At 37.8% G+C, this 19,211-nt stretch overlaps 1 protein-coding gene across 2 annotated transcripts in view; it reads right to left on the bottom strand.

Moving 5' to 3' along the window:
- The window catches only part of naa35 (N-alpha-acetyltransferase 35, NatC auxiliary subunit), a 28,110-nt gene that overhangs the window by 534 nt on the left and 8,365 nt on the right, over window positions 1-19,211 (bottom strand). The window contains exons 8-22 of one of the 2 annotated variants that reach the window (XM_003216459.4): window positions 18,323-18,366; window positions 17,255-17,305; window positions 14,665-14,748; window positions 13,081-13,195; window positions 11,758-11,936; window positions 10,916-10,975; window positions 10,724-10,830; window positions 10,115-10,181; window positions 8,264-8,362; window positions 6,947-7,125; window positions 6,191-6,327; window positions 4,833-4,900; window positions 3,519-3,659; window positions 3,127-3,249; window positions 1,505-1,585 (exon numbers count right to left, since the gene is read on the bottom strand). In XM_003216459.4, coding sequence (XP_003216507.1) covers window positions 1,505-1,585; window positions 3,127-3,249; window positions 3,519-3,659; window positions 4,833-4,900; window positions 6,191-6,327; window positions 6,947-7,125; window positions 8,264-8,362; window positions 10,115-10,181; window positions 10,724-10,830; window positions 10,916-10,975; window positions 11,758-11,936; window positions 13,081-13,195; window positions 14,665-14,748; window positions 17,255-17,305; window positions 18,323-18,366 — 1,535 coding nt within the window. The remainder of the gene's footprint in view (window positions 1-1,504; window positions 1,586-3,126; window positions 3,250-3,518; window positions 3,660-4,832; window positions 4,901-6,190; window positions 6,328-6,946; window positions 7,126-8,263; window positions 8,363-10,114; window positions 10,182-10,723; window positions 10,831-10,915; window positions 10,976-11,757; window positions 11,937-13,080; window positions 13,196-14,664; window positions 14,749-17,254; window positions 17,306-18,322; window positions 18,367-19,211) is intronic. The other variant, XM_062972053.1, reaches the window with a different exon arrangement.

Raw genomic sequence — 19,211 nt, 5'->3', positions numbered from 1 at the left:
TGAAGAAAAAATTTAATGATAGTTATATCATTACAGTACATCATCTCTTACTGAAACAAAATGTTAGGGTAAAGTCAAGTTCTTTTATCATCATGTAACCACAAGGATTGATGTGACATGCCCCTAATATACACACACATATAACTAAGAGTTAAGCGCAGGCTATTTGTATTGAAGATGAATTTATTTAATACAAGATGTATACTGTGCCCCTATCTCCTCTATTGTTTGACTTTTACAGAGGTGGAATTTGAAAATAAGAGTAGAAGTATGTCTGTGTGTACCTAAAAGGCTGTTGCTAGGTGAAGTGGGTCTTTGTGATGTCACTGGGAAAGAAAGATGACATGTGTATGAGGGAGAGGGAGGGAGGAAAGAGCCACAAAGAAAGCCATGCTGCCATGGAGACATTGTGAGGTCCTCTCAGAGCTGGAGAAGGAAGAAAGGTGAGAGGAAGGTAGGAAAGAAGGAAAAGAAAAGGGACATAAAGAAGAGGAGAAGGAAGGAAAGAGAAAGAAGGGAAGAAAATAGGGCCAGTGGCTCCTCCAGCACCCAGTCAATGCCAAGCATGTATGCTAGTTTTTATATAAAAGATACAGTGGTTACAAATATCTAATATTTTCTACTACATGCGAAGATTTTATGAAGGTCAAGTCAAGATTTTCCATATTTAGTAGTAAGCTATTAAGCCATAACCACAATATTGAGTACAAAACACAACAGAGCATCCTTTAAAATAGATGTATTTAACATTTGGCAATTATCGTGGCTACGTTCAATAGCTATTGTAATTACAGCAACATAACCCAGGAGCCCCTATGGCACAATGGGTTAAATCCTTGTGCTGGCAGGACTGCTGACCACCAGGTTGATGGTTTGAATCCAGGGAGAGTGGGTGAGCTCCCTCTGTCAGCTCCAGCTCCCCATGAGAGGACATAAGAGAAGCCTCCCACAAGGATGGTAAAAACATCAAACATCCAGGCATCCCCTGGGCAATGTCCTTGCAGATGGCCAATTCTCTCACACCAGAGGCAACTTGCAGTTTCCAAGTAGCTCCTGACACAAAAAAACCACACCCACAATGGTTTGGCATCAGCTTAAAAAGCCACCTTGTTCCTCAGGGTTAGTATATTTAAGAGGAATGTGACATCCAGTGTGGTGCAGTAGTATGCGCATTGGGCTATGACTCTGGAGACAAAGATTTCAATCTCCACTAAGGCCAAAGACACTCATTGGGTAATTGGGCAAATCACACTAACTTGATCCCAGAGGAAGGCTAAGGCAAACTTCCTCTGAATAAATCCTTGTAATAGGGTTTTTTTAAGAGTCATAATAAGTCTGTGATGACATGAAGGCACACAGCAATAATTTGCACTGAAACTGAACACTAAAAGCATTAGCAACATGCTATTAATGTACATCAGTTAGTCCTGGCACACTTGTCTGTGACCTCCTTTAGTTTGATTCTATTACATTTTCAGAAACAATCTAGTTATGATTTGCTTACTTTAGAATCCTTTTTGTGACCACCTGCCAGCAACTTCATAACCACAATATTGGGTTTAGCAACTTTAAGAATACGGTTGACCTAAACACAGAAAGATCAAGGTTTAATAATTCTGACAGAAAGTAAATCTTAAATGAGGTCAGCAACAACAAATACTTAATTCAATATGACATTTGCAACAATTATTGTATCAAGTCATTTAGAGAAAACTAAACTTTTCCCCCCACATTCTTTGCTAAGCTGCTTATAAACCAACAAAGTATTCTTTATATAAATATCATTAATCTGGTTCCAAGATGTGAGGCCAAATTTATTCAGTGTTTTTGTTGGACAAGTAAATGCTATCCACTGTACAAAAATGTATGCTAAAATGAAGCAAGCATATTGAACAGCAGCATTTCAAGCCATCCATCCAGATTTGAAGGTTCAACTCTTGCAGATTTGGTTATTCACAGATTTGATTAATATATTATCTTCAAGAAATATTGAGGTCCTCCAGTGTGAGTCACACTGGAGGACCAAGAAATTCCTCAGGAGAACACCTATCTAGGCACTGGACATAGTCATGCTGGAGGACATTTTTAATCCATATTTTTTCCACTTTCATGAATCCTGTACTCCTAAGTCCCATGAAAGTGGAGAGCCTACTACACATATATTTGAGAGTACAGTAGAGTCTCACTTATCCAAGCCTCGCTTATCCAAGCCTCTGGATAATCCAAGCCATTTTTGTAGTCAATGTTTTCAATATATCATGATATTTTGGTGCTAAATTCGTAAACACAGTAATTACAACATAACATTACTGCGTATTGAACTACTTTTTCTGTCAAATTTGTTGTATGACATGAAGTTTTGGTGCTTAATTTGTAGAATCATAACCTAATTTGATGTTTAATAAGCTTTTCCTTAATCCCTCCTTATTATCCAAGATATTCGCTTATCCAAGCTTCTGCTGGCCCGTTTAGCTTGGATAAGTGAGACTCTACTGTATTTGTTTTTCACATTGGAAGATGGGAAGACCTTCAGAGTCCCTTTATCCAAATTCAAAATTCTTTGTGCAGTGGATACATTATCACTGCACAGCTGGCTGTTATCTGACACTAAATCAGAAAAAAAAAAATCAGCGAACGTGAATACTCCATGCCACGATTCCTGGTTTATCATGCACAAGCTGAGTGCTTGTGAATACTATTGATCATTTTTGCTGCAAGCTGTTTATTGTAAAATGCAAATATAGGGTGCTCTCCTTTTTTGGTTTATCTCACAGAAAGAAGCCAGCATTTGTTCTTGGTTGGTTGGCAGAGAAGGGAAAGCTGCCCAATAAAGAAATTACAAAGCTGTCTGTTTAGCCAGAAATGGTCAGTGTGCACTAGAAAACTGCTTGAACATGAGAAACCAGAATTCCTGCAACCTTCTGGGTTGTTGTTGTCATACCAATAATAAAGCTTCCCACTGATAAGATTGGGTTGATCCTCCCTGTGCTCCCTCTCTCCCTGTACACCAAGAAAAATCTAACTGTAAAACAAAAACTATTAAGACATTTACTATTTAAAACATAATTCATGCAGGTGCCAACCCTTTTCCCTCTCTATTCATATGTCTAAAGAGTGTGTTCTCACCTCCTGGTCTGGGTTAGGGATATTTTCCAGTATCATTTTAGCTTGCTGGAAGTGTTTGCTAGCAGCCATGTAGAGATCAGAAGACTGAGGAGGAGGACTATATTTGTTTAGGTCAGACATTTCCTATATATTAGGGGAGAAATAAGAATTCATTAAAAGAAGCTGCCCCTCCCCAAAAGAGAAAGATCATAGTTTGTTTATTCAGACTTTTAGGCACAGAGGAGACAGGTTTTTGAACCAAATAAAAGTAAAAACTGCACATCAAGAAGGAAGGGAACAATTAAAATAAAAGTACTTAAGCCCACTGGAAAAACTGTTCAATTAATAAATAATAAAAAGTTAATATACAAACAAATGACTTGGTACAAGTTATTAATTTCACAATGATTCACCTTGAACTGCAAATAGTGTACTGGTGGTGGTGTTATGACACTGTTGAATGGTGCAAACCTGTGCTCGTATCGAACTTGTTCACTATCAAGTTCAAACTTTGGCTTTCTCACTTTGCCATCCATATCAAAAGCAATCATAGTCTTAAAAAAAGCAGAGAGACAAAAGTAAGAGAACCCAGCAGAATGAGAAATTTGGTACTTGCAACATCTACAGCAGAAGCAATGGTGCATGTGCCCCAGAAATGTTACTTTGGATAAATGACTGATGAGGACTCAATGAAGCCACAACACAAAGAAATCCGATACACTTGCACTGTATTCACTTATCACCCTCAAATGATTCACAAACTACATGCATTTATTATGAAGGAAGCTGTGGTGACACCACTTCTAAAAAAACACCCCTTAATCCCATCAATTTGGACAGCTATAGGCTAGTATCAAATTTGCCTTTTATCAGTAAGATCTCAGAATGAGTGGTGGCCAATCAACTCCAAAGATTTCTGGAAGATGCTTTCTGGAAGGACCGGGCTGTGGTGCAGGCTGGAAAGCAAGCCAGCTGGAACAAATCAACAAATCACTCTGACCAAGAGGTCATGAGTTTGAGGCCAGCCTGCGTCTTGTCTCTGTCTCTGTTCTATGTCATGGCATTGAATGTTTGCCTTTATGTGTGCAATGTGATCCACCCTGAGTCCCCCTCGGGGTGAGAAGGGCGGAATATAAATGCTGTAAATAAGTAAATAAATAAATTTTCTAGATCTACTTCAATCTGGCTTCAGCTCAGAGCATGGTATGGAAATGGCTTTGGTCGCCTTGGTGGATGATCTTTGGAGGGAACTAGACAGGGGGAGTCTGAATCATGCTGGTTCTCCTAGATCTCTCAGCAGCGTTCGATACTATCAACCATGGTATCCTTCTGGAGCATGTGGCAGGGATGGGACTGGGAGGCACTGTAGTACACTGGCTCCAGTCCTTCCTTTCGGAACGTCTCCAGAAGGTGATGTTGGGGGAGTCCTATTTGACCTCATGACTTGTTGGTTATGGGGTCCCACAGGGCTTATCATTAATTTTATACAATATTTTAAATAATTTTTATGCACTGAACCAACAGAAAACAAAGATGCCATTATCTCAGCCATCCATGTTCATAATTTTAGATTTTTGACTATTATGGATTTCTGGATAACGGGCGCTCCACCTATATTTACGTTCAAATTCCTTCAAAAATGTTTAGGTGCAATTCTCTGTTTGACTACTTACATATCAGAATATTTTTAAAAGGTTACTTTTATAATTACAGTCCATATACATCACCTTATACATTCCAGCACACATGTTTTGATAGGCTTGGCTCATGGTGATCTCTCTGCTCAAAGGACGTGCTGCAAATTCCATGCACAAAATATTTTACTACAGAGGTATGAGTACTTCAATGATGTTAAAAATACAGTGACTTAACATGGAAGGGATGGCCTTATATCTCTTGCAAGGAGCAAATTGCCCCCATCCCTTCTATGCAGAATGCAAAATTCAGTTTGCCATCTAGATTAGGTCAAATTTATGCTAAAACTTCTCAGGGGGCAAGACCTTGAACTTCTATCCACACAAAGACTGGGCTTTTCTAGGGGAGGCATTACTTATACCGAACTAATCTTCAAAATGAAGGTGCTCCACTGAGATGAGGAATCACCATAGAAACGTGTCATTTTCACCTAAGGATAGCATCACCTCAGTGGTAGCCTGCAAGGAATTCAATGAATGGGGCTGAAGGTCGAGGTCAATGGGACTTGTGTGGCAGCATACAGGGTCTCCCCACATTTAAAGCTTACATCTACATCATCCATTCATTTATTCACTTATTCAGCCTCTCACACATATACATGACGATCTCACTAAACCATAGTTACGCTCTGGAACACATTCTCAACAAACCTGAGGTAGGGAGATGTTACAGCTGGGACTGTAGAGTTCCTTCCTACAAACCTTTCCCCGCCCTGCATGGGGAGCTAGTAGACTTGCAAGAAGCCCACCACTGGCTTCGATGGGAGGCATTTGCTAACCTTAACTGTGGCATTTGGGGCAAGGCGAGGGGAGGATAGGACAGGACATGTCTTCCTGAACAGTGACCTTCCCTGAAAATGCTACCATCCCCACCATCACTGGCAACATTTCCTCTGGCAACACAGCAGACACTGAGACAAAAGAGAAATTGTGGGTTGGATGATAAAGGACAAAAACCACAGTTACCTTGTAGCCTAGTGAGTCTCCCATTCTTGAAAGTAATTAAATTTAGATGGCATAGCAATAAATAGAGTTGCAACTAGGCCATATGGGACTGAGTACTGCAGTAGTTCACTGAGTGTGGAAGTAGGATTCATGGAAAGAGAGATCCATACTGCCAAATTCAGAGTCCAAGGGTGAAGAACAACAACACAGAAACTTTGTTATTCACTAATATTATTTTTTTCTAATTTAAAACTCTCAAATACAACTATAAGATGCAGCTGAAAAATGAACTCAGGCAATTGGAATTCTATTCCTACAGAATCAGTGCCCCCTAATTTAGATGGCTACATGAAGCTGAAAATAAATAACCACCGCTATTTTCATGTGCTTTAAAAGAAACATGAGATGAACAAATCCAGCAAATATGATCTGAAACACATATACACCTTTTTTCTTTTTCTTGGACTTCTTATTGCTCCGGCCTTTCTGCTGCTCTTCCATTATTCTTTCTTCTGCCATTTGAGAACTATCAGCTCGGCTGAGTGTTGACATTAACCAGGCATAGAGGAACTCAGAGAGATACCTACAAACAATATTTTGTGATCAGTTATCTGAGAAAAATTCCAGGGCGTAAGAATACAAGCTCTATAGAGCAAAACGCAATTGCCATTAAAAGCATTTCTGTTGGTTTTCCTTTTAATCTATAACCAACAATTTTTCTAATAATTTCAAAAGGTTATGTTAATCTGCTGAATTCAACAGCCTGGACCCTAATTCAATGTAATTGAAGAGAGTTAAGAGAAAGGAGGTTCCTTCTCTCCCCTTGTATCCTAGTAAAATCCTCTATGGGATGGGACTTTTGGGGAGGATGAAGGAACTTTAGTCCATAATCTTCCATTCAGAATCCAAGACTGTTTGGGGGACTGATACTATCCTATGACTGGATCTAACCCTATGTAAACAGTCTCTAATATACACTTATGATACATAAGTCAACGCACTGTAGAATGAACTGTGTATTATTTCTACCAATTAGGGCAGAGTTTCTCAAACTGCCTTTCCAGATGTTTTGGACTTCAGCTCCCACAATTCTTAATAGCTGGTAAGATGGCTGGGATATCTGGGAGCTGAAGTTCAAAACAACTGAAGGACCAGAGTTTGAGAAATGCCGAAATAGGGAAATATACACTCCCAATTCTTACCAATATATGTAGTAGTATTCATGCATACTATACAGTTCCAGTTCAAACCCACTCAGAAGATACTGTATCATGATGCGAAGGTTATGGTAAAGGACCCAGGTGCCCAAACATGCCAAGTGTTGCCTCTGGGGTTCCTGTTTCAGCAACATACTGTGAAGTGCTGCATCCACTTTCTCTGCCTAGAAGATTGAAAGGAACAGTGTTGAATACAAACATCAGTGTGGCCAATTTCACACATTATATTGACAAAATCCAAAATCCTTTGTCCTGTATAGGGGAAGATGACAAGCATACATCAAAGTGCAACGAAGAAACTACAATGCGACCAGGGATGAGACTATTACAGTTGCATCCTACCAGGCAGGACATTTTAGTATCCTAAAACCATGTGTTACTGGGGAGTTCCCAAAGAACCAAATCTGCAAGGCAGGCATTTTACGACTTTGTTACCTCAAGAGACTTAAACAGTCTCCCTGCTGCCTGCCATGTACTTTTAAAGAGAAAACAAAGATAGGACACAATAAAGTGTCCCACCAGATTTCTGGGGCACAATTTTTAAAAATACTGCCATTTAAATGTAATGGGACAAAAATGTTACAAACTAATAGTAAAAACATAAGGTAGAAAATTTAATGTGAATGCTTGGATGAGAAACTACTCCTCCTTCTGGTCAAAAGTGGAAGGACAAGAAATGCATACTCGCATGATCCTGCTCAAAAAACAAGCCAGCAATATTTGCCAGGAAAACCAGGAATGGGGCACATAAAAATGTGTGATGCTGCCATGGCAAGATATGATTTTTTTATAGAAACATTTATCTGGACAGGATACCTGGAGACCAGCTTGAAAACACAGGTATTTCCACATTCCACATTAAACAAAAAGGGAGCGTGAAACCAAAATGTTCTTCATTTGTATAAATATATTAAGTATAGATGATACGTTATATGGTAAAGTATGGTGTTAAAACATTGTGTATATTAGCTAGAATAAGATAATAAGATGGTCTATTGGGAGAGGTGGTAACAAGGAATGATGCAGGAAATTCAAGTCTGTCGGCTGCTCAAAACAATGTTATACTTCATGAAGATAAACGTTTTCAGGCTCTGGGTGGCTGGACATTGTAGAGTATCTTTCATTCTGTCCCCACAAACACTCATGGGGATAGGCAACATTTTCATAACCTGGTATTTACTGGAATTCCCATGGGAAAAGAAAATATCCAAGAAATCACCATGCAAGGGAAAGGAGAGAGGCATTAAGCATGCCGTTGCCATAAAGGCTTATTTTGTACAGTATTTCCTGCTTCTAAATTACCTCATCTTGCAAAGTAGCAAATTCTTCAAGAATATGTCCAAGTTTATCCCTCTGACGAGCCCTATTGTGCCCATGAATCTGAATTAAACTACAGAATGGCTGGAGGGGGAAAAAGGAAGATAAGTTACTTTTTTAGACATCTACATCACTCTCCTATCACAGGTTTCATTTGAACCATACATTTTGAGACCATTATTGGAGGCAACAATGGGCAGGCTGATGCTGCATCAGTCCTAATCTGGAGCCCTTTGAAATATGCTTACAGGGAATTTGACTGAGCTCCTGGCTCACGTCCAAGTCAACTCTAGTTTTTAATGAAGTGGGATGGATATTGATGATCTGAGCATATACATCTCTTGTAAATCACAGAACTAAACACATTTAGAATGACACTGAAACAACATGACTTATATGATGCCACTCAGTTGGTATTTTCAGTGCTAATGTCGTGCATCAAACCGGGCACACGAAAGAGTGGCTACAGATGCCTAGTAATGTATTCTAAGGTAACAACTAAAAACAATTACATATTGTTATGGCCAAGCATATTCTTATTTTCTTATTTCTTCTTATTTCCTGTCCTCTATGAAAAGTTCTTGACAGTATTGCCAAACACAGTGGCGATTTTCTAAGGATAGCTAAGGTGACAAGTCTTTGTTGTGAGTCCTATGACTTTATTAAGTAGGGCAGCAATCTAGCAAAAGAAACATTTGCCACCAGCGCCCTTAAGGATAAAAGGTAACAGCTTCTGGACTTGTTAAATGGAGGTGCTTTCTAAGCATAGGAAAATACACCAGAAAAGATCTGTAGCAGCAGCACTGTGCCTTGAACCAACAGGATGACTTTAGATTGTGAGAAAGGATGAAGTCTGTAAGTTGCCTTATTTCATCTCTCAAAAACCTAATTAGTTCCACATAATAACTGTTCTAGTCACAGAGATGTCGTTGTTCACCAACAATACACTTAGTCTGCTGTGGGAGAGCTCAGATCCTTACAAAATGTTAAGTCCTACATTCAACTGAATCTTAGCAGAGATTCTCATGATAACTGGCAATGAACAGCAGCTATTCAAGAGATTGTGCAACCAACTATAGAACTACTCACAGTCATCATTGTTTAATAGCTTTGCATAACAGAGAAGGTTAAGAGGGGACATGATAGACATGCTTAAATATTTAAAAGCATGCCATTTTGAGGAGGGGGCAACCTTTTTCTGTTGCTCAAAAGACGAGGTCACAGAGCAATGAAATCAAACTACAGGAAAGAAGATTCCACCTAAACATTAGGAAGAACTTCCTGACTGTGAGAGCTCCTTGGAAGTGGAATATGCTGCCTGGGTGTATGGTGCAATCTCTTTCTCTGGATATTTTTAAGCAAAGGCTGGATGACCATCTTTTGGGAGTACTTATGGCAGAATGGGGTTAGACTGGATGGCCCTTGTGGTATCTTCCAACTCTATGATTCTATTAACTTTCAGTTCGCTGAAGTGTTTATGTTCTTTCTTTGTTATTTCTCAAAAGAGAAGGAGGAAACCAAGAGCAGTCTTGACTCATCCATTGAGCAATCATCTATTTCAGGGTCTCTGACAATGGCACCCATTGCATTCTTGGGAGTTCCAATTCACAAGGAACACGTTTTCCTTTAGTGCACCATTTTACAAATCATGCTCTTCACATATTATCCTGTCCACAAAATAATAAATTACTAGTCAACTCCAAAAAACTAGGAAAATCATTCAGTTAAGAGTCTCACTTGACAAAAACATCCGGATTTCTAAAAAGATACTTAAAGGTACATAAAGTGCCTAGGAATTTTAAAAAGCAAACTCTTCATAACACCACCAATACTCACACGAACACAATGTGTGACAAAGGAGTCAATGTAATCCTTAGCCTGATGGTTATTATACAGACAACACCTAAGAAAGAGCGAACAAAATAATGTCAGTGAAAATCATTGTGGACAAAAATATTTCTTTTTTTTTTTTTAACTGAAACTAAAAACAGCTAAACTGTGAAAAAGATACAGGTGTTACTTGAAACAAGCTAAGCTGTTTAAAGAAATCTGGTCCTTGATTATCATGTTTTACATTCTTGCATGAGGTAATCTGGATTAAGTGGTCAGTTGGGACATTTATCGTTATTCTTATCTGTCTTCACAAAGGAGCTAACTTTACCTTCCACGTATTAAATTAAGACTATTTAGTAAGGGGCAAATATTGGGTGGTTGTTCACAGTCGGCAGTGCAACAGAAAGATGACTAAGTTCCAGACTGCAAATTAGTAGACAATGAACTTTCTTTAGAGTTACAATATCATTAACAATTATTAGTTGTCCAAACTCAGGGTAGTGCTGTGTTGATTTATAAGGATAATTGGATGTTGTTGGCCTGTATTTTTTCAAACACTGAGACATGCAATAAATATACAGATTAGCGCCAGTTCTAGATTCTGCTACTCACTTAGTTGAAAGGACTGGAGGACTGACAAAGGATCTCAAGGCATCTTTCACCATGTCTTGCATGAGATGAGTACCAAATACCTTTTTATTATCTACAAGAAAAGTAGTCTGCAAGAAAGAGTAGTTCTATGACTTTTCAAATTATAAATAAATATTTAAAACATTTCTGTATATTTGGTGTTTTCCTACTTACCTGTAACAGTGATCTTGAAAGAACACAAGGGGACTGTTCACTAAATTCACAGAAAAAATCCTAATACAGAAACAGAATGGAGAAAGAAAAGAGTCAGCATTAACTGTTACACATAGAGATGGACACCTAGGGAGGGAATAAGGCAACTGTTTGGGAAATCTACTGTTGTTCAACTGAGTGCACTCTTCTTTCAGAAGTATATGACTACACATTATACCTTTTCCCTGCTACATGCAGCCATCAATGCCTGTCTGATATTAGATGTCATTTCAATCCAAGATCCCTCATCTAAGTAAAGGCTATAATAACAATACTTATACGTTGATACTTTGGACTCAGAGGCTTAATGTATATACTTGAGTATAAGCTGAGTTTTCAGCCTTTTTTAGGGCCAAAAAAGCCTCCCTTGACTTCTACTTGAGTCTTATTATCTTAAATTACAGTTTTATGTAAATATTTGAAAACATTTAATCTACTGATACCTTAATTAATGTAATTTTATTGGCATCTATTTTTACTTTTGAAATTTACCAGTAGCTGCTGCATTTTTCATCCTCGTCTTATACTCAAGTCAATATGTTTTCCCAGTTTTTTGTGGTAAAATTAGGTGCCTCGGCTTATATTTGGGTTGGCTTATATCGAGTACATACGGTACTTCCTACTACATTGAATAGGATAATACTGTAAGCTTCCACCATGTTTTTCTATTGGTGCATGAAACAATTAGAAGTGGAATGGAAAACAAGAGCTGCATCAATACTTCTGTCATAAGCCCTAGGAATTGTTCCAGGAACCTGCCCTTATACCGTAAGAATAAAGCAACTGAAAAAGTCCAGACTTACCAGTATGCAGTGCAAATTAGTTAATGTAACAACTTCACAAACAGATTTTATTCGGTCAATAAGTTTTGAAAAATAGTTGACCATTTCTTCCCTTTTAATGATCTTTGCATATCGAGGAAAAGTTGGGGGAAGCAGTCTCTGATTCACAAGGGGCTCAAAACCCATCATAATAGGGTGATCTAAAAAAAAGTAATCTAATTACTGTTCTTGATTTTTATTAAGTACAGTGTCATACACTAATAGTTTCAGCAAAGAGGGAAAAACATTTTGGTTTATTCACTTCAAAACAGTGGACAGTTCTCGAAAAAGGATAAAGCCTTGACTTCTCTAAAAGCTCTGGAACAATCTGTCTCTTACTGTCCAAACTAGCTACTTCTCTAGATCCTTTTGAAACAGTGCCATAACTTTGTGGTCTTTGTAAACCTGATTTTTGTTTTATGGCTGCAAAATGTAATATTCTGTGGGCAAAAATTCTGCATCTATAAGTAAGACAGCAATACCTGAACAACTGTGTATCTTAGAAACAAATTCAGGTGGGAATCATATGGCCTTCCAGATGTTGTTGAACTGAGGTCTCTTCAACACTTCCCAATTATAGCACTACGATCCCACTTTAGTTGTCATGGCTGCATTCCACAGAATCCATGATTTGGTAGTTTTGTGATTCCCCCTCACTCTTAACAATTATAGCACCGTGATTCCACTTTGTTACAGCTTCCTCCTACAGAATCATGGAATTTGTAGTTTCCCGAGGCACTAGATCTCCATGGCAGAGAATTCTAAATAACGCTCCCAAAACTGCAGTTCCCAGGATTCCATAGGATTTTGCCATAATTAAACTGGAACCACCCCACTAGATAGTATGAAAGGGGCTTCTTTATTTTATATCCTATTTTCTTCCTAATATAGGAGACAAGGTGGCAACTTTTATCTCCCAGTATTCCTCACTGCTGGCAGTTGCAGGTCAACTACATCTGCCTCCTCTCCTACTTCCCATGATACATGGATGAGCATAGTTCTCCTACAAATTTCTAAATGTACTAGGTATTCTGAATTTCAACAGACCACACACACAAAAAAGAGAACATTTCTGAAGAAAATGCTTACAATGTTTTAATGGATTTTAACTGTGATCTTTTAATACTGTTTATATTTAATTTTGTTTTAATGTTTGCATATTTGTGTATTTTAGATTGTATGCAAATGCCTTTATGTTAAGCCGCTTTGAGGTTCCTTTGGAAGAGATAAAGCAGAGTATAAATATAATAATAATAATAATAATAATAATAATAATAATAATAATAATAATAATAATAATAATACCTCCTTTGGTTGTGTCATTCTGAGCTTGAATGCCATGGTGTAATGAGTTGTGGATAGCAGAAAGTAAGTCAGCTGCCTGAGTCATCAATTTCTGAGCTTCTGCAACTGCACTAGTCTGTTAAAAAGATAGAAACTATATAATATATACTCTCTTTCTCCCCCCCTCTCTCTCACACACAGTGTTTACATTACTAGACAATAACAAACATCTATCATTATAAGAAAGAGTACTAAGTAAAACAAAAGAATGTTGATCACATAAGTATAGATCTGTTTCTGTGCTAACCGTTTAAAATGGTGCACCTGACAATCTTATGACATAAAAAACATTTAACTTCTGCAGATTTGATTATTCATGGATTTGATTCATATATTCTTTCTAGGAATCTCTGGGTCCTCCAGCAAAACACCCACTCCACATGCAACAATACAATGATAGACAGACATTGATCACACAGTTGTGCTGGAGAACCTAGATTCCTAAAGAAGTGTTCTTTCAGGTAAAGAAATAGCAGTTTTTTTAATTTGGGGATTTTCCACTATTCTGGGGCCCTGCACCCCTCATTCCCACAAAATTAGAGAGCCTACTGTAATATTATTGGCTTGGTTAATATGGTATGAAGTGGCTGTTTCTAGAAATGCCCTGGCCCACCATATCTTATCCCCGGCAACTACTAAAGTCTAATGTGCCATCGAATCTAACACACACCTCAATTTTCAAAATCCTGAAGTCAAAAAAAGTATTTGCTGGCAAATGTAATGTATAGCAGCAAAAAGTGGATTCTTTGTAATTTGCAAAAAAAGTGTGCATCACAGTTACTAACTGCTTAGAATTCCTTCTTTAAAAACCAAAGTGTTTGAACAACAAAACTTACAGCAAATGAAAGGAAAGCCTTGGGATGCATCTCTGCTGTAACATGATTCCACTTTAACTGCCTTGGCTCAATGCTATAGGGTCATGGGGGCTCTAGCTTGGGATCATGGAGGCTGCCAAAGAATGCTGATGCTTCACCAAACTACAAGTCCCAGCATTGTATACCATTGAGTCATGGCAATTAAATTAGAGGTGATATTCCTTAAATGGAAGCTACAGGTGCTCATAATTAGCTTCCCCTTTTGCTTTGGCTCAGCACTATTACCATATTATGCAAATCTAATGCACACCCTAATTTTGGGATGGTAATTTAGCCAAAAAGGTGAGCATTAGATTAGTGTACATATGGTATATAGGAAACACCCAACACTGATTTGTACCTGTAGCTCTTCAACCCAATTGTAAAAGGCAGCAGTCCTTCAGGGCAGGAGTCTTTCCTATCTCCACCTAGGGATGCCAGGGACTGACTGCTCTTTAACTAACCTATGAACATCATCCTAACACCAATATTGAGGGTAAGAACCAGCAGCAGCCCTGCTGGATCAAAGGAAGGGCACAGCTATGGCACCATCCCATTTTCTGTCTCCTACCCATCCCCTCCCCTCCTGATAAGAGAGAAAAATATAGCTTCTGTTTATGAAAATGCTACATAGGAAAGATCAAACTGCCACTATTTCATAGTACATGCAGGTTACCTAATAATCACATACCTCTTTTTTGGTAAAGGCTATCAGTACAGTCAGTAAAACCCGAGTAAATTTCACTCTGCTGAATACTGCAAAGCACTGCTGATGCTACAAGAAATCAATCCTCAATTAATACTTTTCAAACTTCTAGGAATTGAATATAAAATACAAGTTTTGTTACACACACATGCAGTAAACCTGCTTTATAGTTTTGAAGACAAACTAAAATTGAAAATAAATCTACATATTGAGATGAATATAACATTTTTCTTTCACAAAACAAATGGTTAAGACCAATAAAATACGATGCATCAAGATTGTACAATTAACAAAATAATTTTACATGCTGATCCAGTGTAGCTAATAGTATATAAACTCATGCATGTCAAGGGCAGGTTTTGGGGCCAAAATTATGGGTTTTGATATGATCCCTGGATAAGCTAAGGGTCATTCTGCAAAAAGGAGGAAGTGTCAGTGTTGCCTCAGACAGACAGCCACAATTGGCAGCTATCATTTCTTACCCAGGTATACAAAAAGATGGTCACTACTTTTTGATAAAGTTATGGCATAGTAAACTCTTATAAAAAAGGAACCATCCTCTTTTCTGAGCAGAGCAGCAAAAGCCAAGAGCTCAGGCCAGGCATCCTCAAACAGTGGCCCTCCAGCTATTTGGGCTTCCAACTCCCAGAAGCCCTAGCCAGCTTGTTCAATGGTTAGGAATTCTGGGAGTTGGAATCCCAAACAGCTGGAGGACTGCAGTTTGAGGATGTCTGGCTTAATCCATCCCCGGAGAACCTAATAGAAGCAGTTCCCTTCTACTCTTTCCACTGTATGCCTTTTCTAGCTTTTCTGAATGCTGGGATAGGGAAATAGAAGCAGCAGTTCTTTGGCACTTCCCCTAAAATGTATTGGACTATTGGATTATGACTTATTAGGATCATAATACAGTAGAGTCTCGCTTATCCAACGTAAACGGGCCAGCAGAACGTTGGATAAGCGAATATGTTGGATAAAAAGGAGGGATTAAGGAATTAATCTATTAAACATCAAATTAGGTTATGATTTTACAAATTAAGCACCAAAACATACCACAAATACCACAAATTTGACAGAAAAGGTAGTTCAATACAATACAGTAATTACTACAATGCTATGTAGTAATTACTGTATTTACGAATTTAGCATGAAAATATCATGATGTATTGAAAACATTGACTACAAAAATGCGTTGGATAATCCAGGACGTTGGATAAGTGAGTGTTGGATAAGTGAGACTCTACTGTATTTGGGAATTATGACCTGTTAGGATCATACCTTATTGGGTAGAAGAGTTTCAGGAGTGTTCCTTTAGTTTATTGGGTAATGATTCAAAGATTCAAGTAGACTTCTTTAAAATAACATGTTTGTTTTACTCACAACTTCATGTATTAAAATATACAGGTACATTTCTTGTCAGGTTAAGCTTTAAAAATATTTCAGTTTGTATCTTTAACTTATAGTCTTTAACAGTCTCCACAAAAACTATATTGCTCTGTTCAGCTCTCTTTTATAACAGTCTACTTCTAAGGAACTCAAGCCTCAACTGACTTTTAACACTGGCTTCTGTACTCAAACAAACTCAAGCCTCAACTGTCATCCTTTTAAACTGCATTCTAAACAGTCACTGAACCAGTCACATGGTCTGCATCCCTTTCCACTGCCTCAAGCACATAGAGCTAAGAAAACTGCAAACCAAAGAAGACACAGACTTCAGGAAATAAACGATAAATTATAAACAAACAACACATTAAAGGGAGGAGGCTTGAGAATGCTGTTATCGCCAACAAAATGACCATCAAGAAAGTGGAGGGAGCTGGTGCTTTTTAAAGGTTATCCCAAGATAGACTTAAGCTTTTGCCTTTTGCCTCAGAGAAGAGGATGACTCCTTCATGACCAGAGTTAAGTACAACACTTGCATTGATCTGTGGATAAATTGTATGATAAATTCCCAATCTTTCAAAAAGATGTGAACTGTTTTTTTTTCATTACGGTAACATGGATAAATTATTTCCATGAAATCAAACAATTTCAATATCCAGTTCGTTATTGAAAGTATTTATTTATGCTTCCATCTTTAGGCATAAACTAATCTGGTATCTCTTAACATATACTGAATTGCCTTTTCTTTCTGTCTTTGTATTATACCTGATAATAGCAGTGACAGCTTAAAGCTCACTTTTGTCTTTATGATTTTTATATCACCTCATGGATACAGAAATTATTTTATTACTATTATAATTTTGTGTTTTAAATGTGAATACCACGTGTGGTAGTATGATCATTCTTTCCTTTTGCACTTCCAATATTTATTTTTTATTTAGGGGGTCATTTTTTTGACAAAATTCTTTGAATTTATACATGAGTATACATAGTATTTAGTCTACTACAAATAGAGGTCCAGTCAAATTCAAGACAATACTGTCTTCCTTCAAAAATCTTTCTTTAAACACAGACAGTTCTTCCACATTTTCTTGTAATTCTTCAACAAACAAATAAGTATTATAGTGCATATTCTAAGAAGAGGCTCAAGGAACAGATGTTCCTATGATCTCGGGAGAGAACACAAAATCCTTACTTCAAGTTCCACTTCTGGATCTCTCTCCTCTCCTTGTCGGCTTCGAGTGCTCTAGAACAATTAGAAGAATTTTATGACACCTGAAGTGAAGCACTAGCTTTTTCTCATTACTGAATTGTCACATATGTATCATTGTTTACCCCTTTCTAATAATATTGCCCAACAAAAAATATCTTGGTATCTTGGTTTTTAGGTTTGTTTCTGGAGTTATTTGGGGCACTGATCTAGAAAATTACATTGGATTGATTGCATCAGCTCCAGTTTCCTAGAAGTTATTATGGTTTTTATGTGCAAGCAGCTTAATACTAGTATATGGCATATGTTCTAAAGCTGATAGGGGAAACTGGTGCCATTTTCTGAATCAATAGGTCAAATATACTCAAAAACAGGTTTAACATCTGAGGCACCAAACGTGTTGATTGGTGTAATCTTTAGTTATATCAACCTCAACAGAATATATACAGAAGACAGTCAGTGAATTACAAACTTGGAAAGGGAGCCATGGGTTCAAATCCTATTCCACATGCAAAAATGCATTGACAGGAAGCACATTTGTTAGTTCTCCTGCCTGTTCTTCAATATGTAAAGTCACCACATGCCTACAATTCAGCTCTGAAGTATAGTGGTTTGAGTGTTGCTATCAGTATGGAAGACGAGGGTTCAAATCCCTGCTCAGTCAAGGAAACCCAGTGAATGACATGAAGCAAATCACAGGCTAAGAAGAAACCCCCTTTGAAGAAACATGGCCAAAGAAGCTCTAGGATAGTGGTCCTCAACCATTGGGTCCCCAGATGCTTTGGCCTTCAACTCCAAGAAATCTGAACAGCTAGTAAAGTGGCTGAGATTTTTGGGAGTTGTAGGCCAAATCACCTGGGGAACCACAGGTTGAGAACCACTACTCTAGGATATTGAGTTGACATAAGGACAGATTAGCCACCAAAGCTATGCATTCTATCTAAATTGGTTATGTTTATTAGTTTCCTTTTAAAAATTGTCTATCCTATGAGCAGTATACTTTGAATGTCTATGTAAAAATACGATTACTTTAAAAACTGTCAAAAATTATACCTTAACTCGACGCTGCATGTCATCTTCAACATCTTTCAGCATACCTGAAAAAATCAGTTTAGATGCATGAATTCCTGTCGGAAAAAGCTGGTTGTGCATTTAGATGAACATTTATATTTCGCTCAACAAGTATAACTCTACATCCATTTTTATTGCTTCTTTGGACTAAACTCCCATGCTAGCTGTGCGTTTATGAGAGCTACAGTTGATACAAAGTAACTTTTTGAAGCTCTGATTTCAAATAAAGTATTCTAAGACTTGAGCACTTTCCTGCTCCAAATCCTCATGTACAGTAATTTAAATTACTTATTTGACTAACCCCAGGCTGGGACTCATGCAGCTCTCCAGAGGTTGCTGAACTGCTATTTCAACCATTTTTCACCACTTTGTAACATAGGACTGATGCAAAATGCAATCCAACAGCATCTGCAGACTCATGTTTCCAACTTTTGCTTAAATTAAATCAAAGTACACAATTGCACCTGAATCATAAAACTATGTTGATGGTGAGTGCACCTGCCAAATCATAATTGCTAACTATGGGTTGTAAAACCTGTTTTTGAAAGGCTCACTCAGGGCATTGCCAACTGGGATGTAATAATAAATTGTGCTTTCATTACACTAAAGAGCAAGCTTTATCAAAATCCAATCAGATGATATGAAAGATCCAGACTATCTGAAAAACTGTTATCTATCATCTGATAAGAGCCTGAAAATCCTCAGGAGGTTGCTTTGTTTTGGGCCCCTTCCACACAGCTGAACAAAATCCCACATTATCTGCTTTGAACTGGAATATATGGCAGTGTGGACTCAGAAATCCAATTCAAAGCAGATATTGTGGGATTCTCTGTCTTGATATTCTAGATTATATGGCTGTGTGGAAGAGCCC

This window comes from Anolis carolinensis, chromosome 2 (genome assembly GCF_035594765.1).
Source record: "Anolis carolinensis isolate JA03-04 chromosome 2, rAnoCar3.1.pri, whole genome shotgun sequence".
NCBI lineage: Eukaryota > Metazoa > Chordata > Lepidosauria > Squamata > Dactyloidae > Anolis > Anolis carolinensis.
The sequence above is the reverse complement of the archived record's forward strand: the minus strand, read 5'-3'. Positions and strand labels throughout refer to the sequence as shown.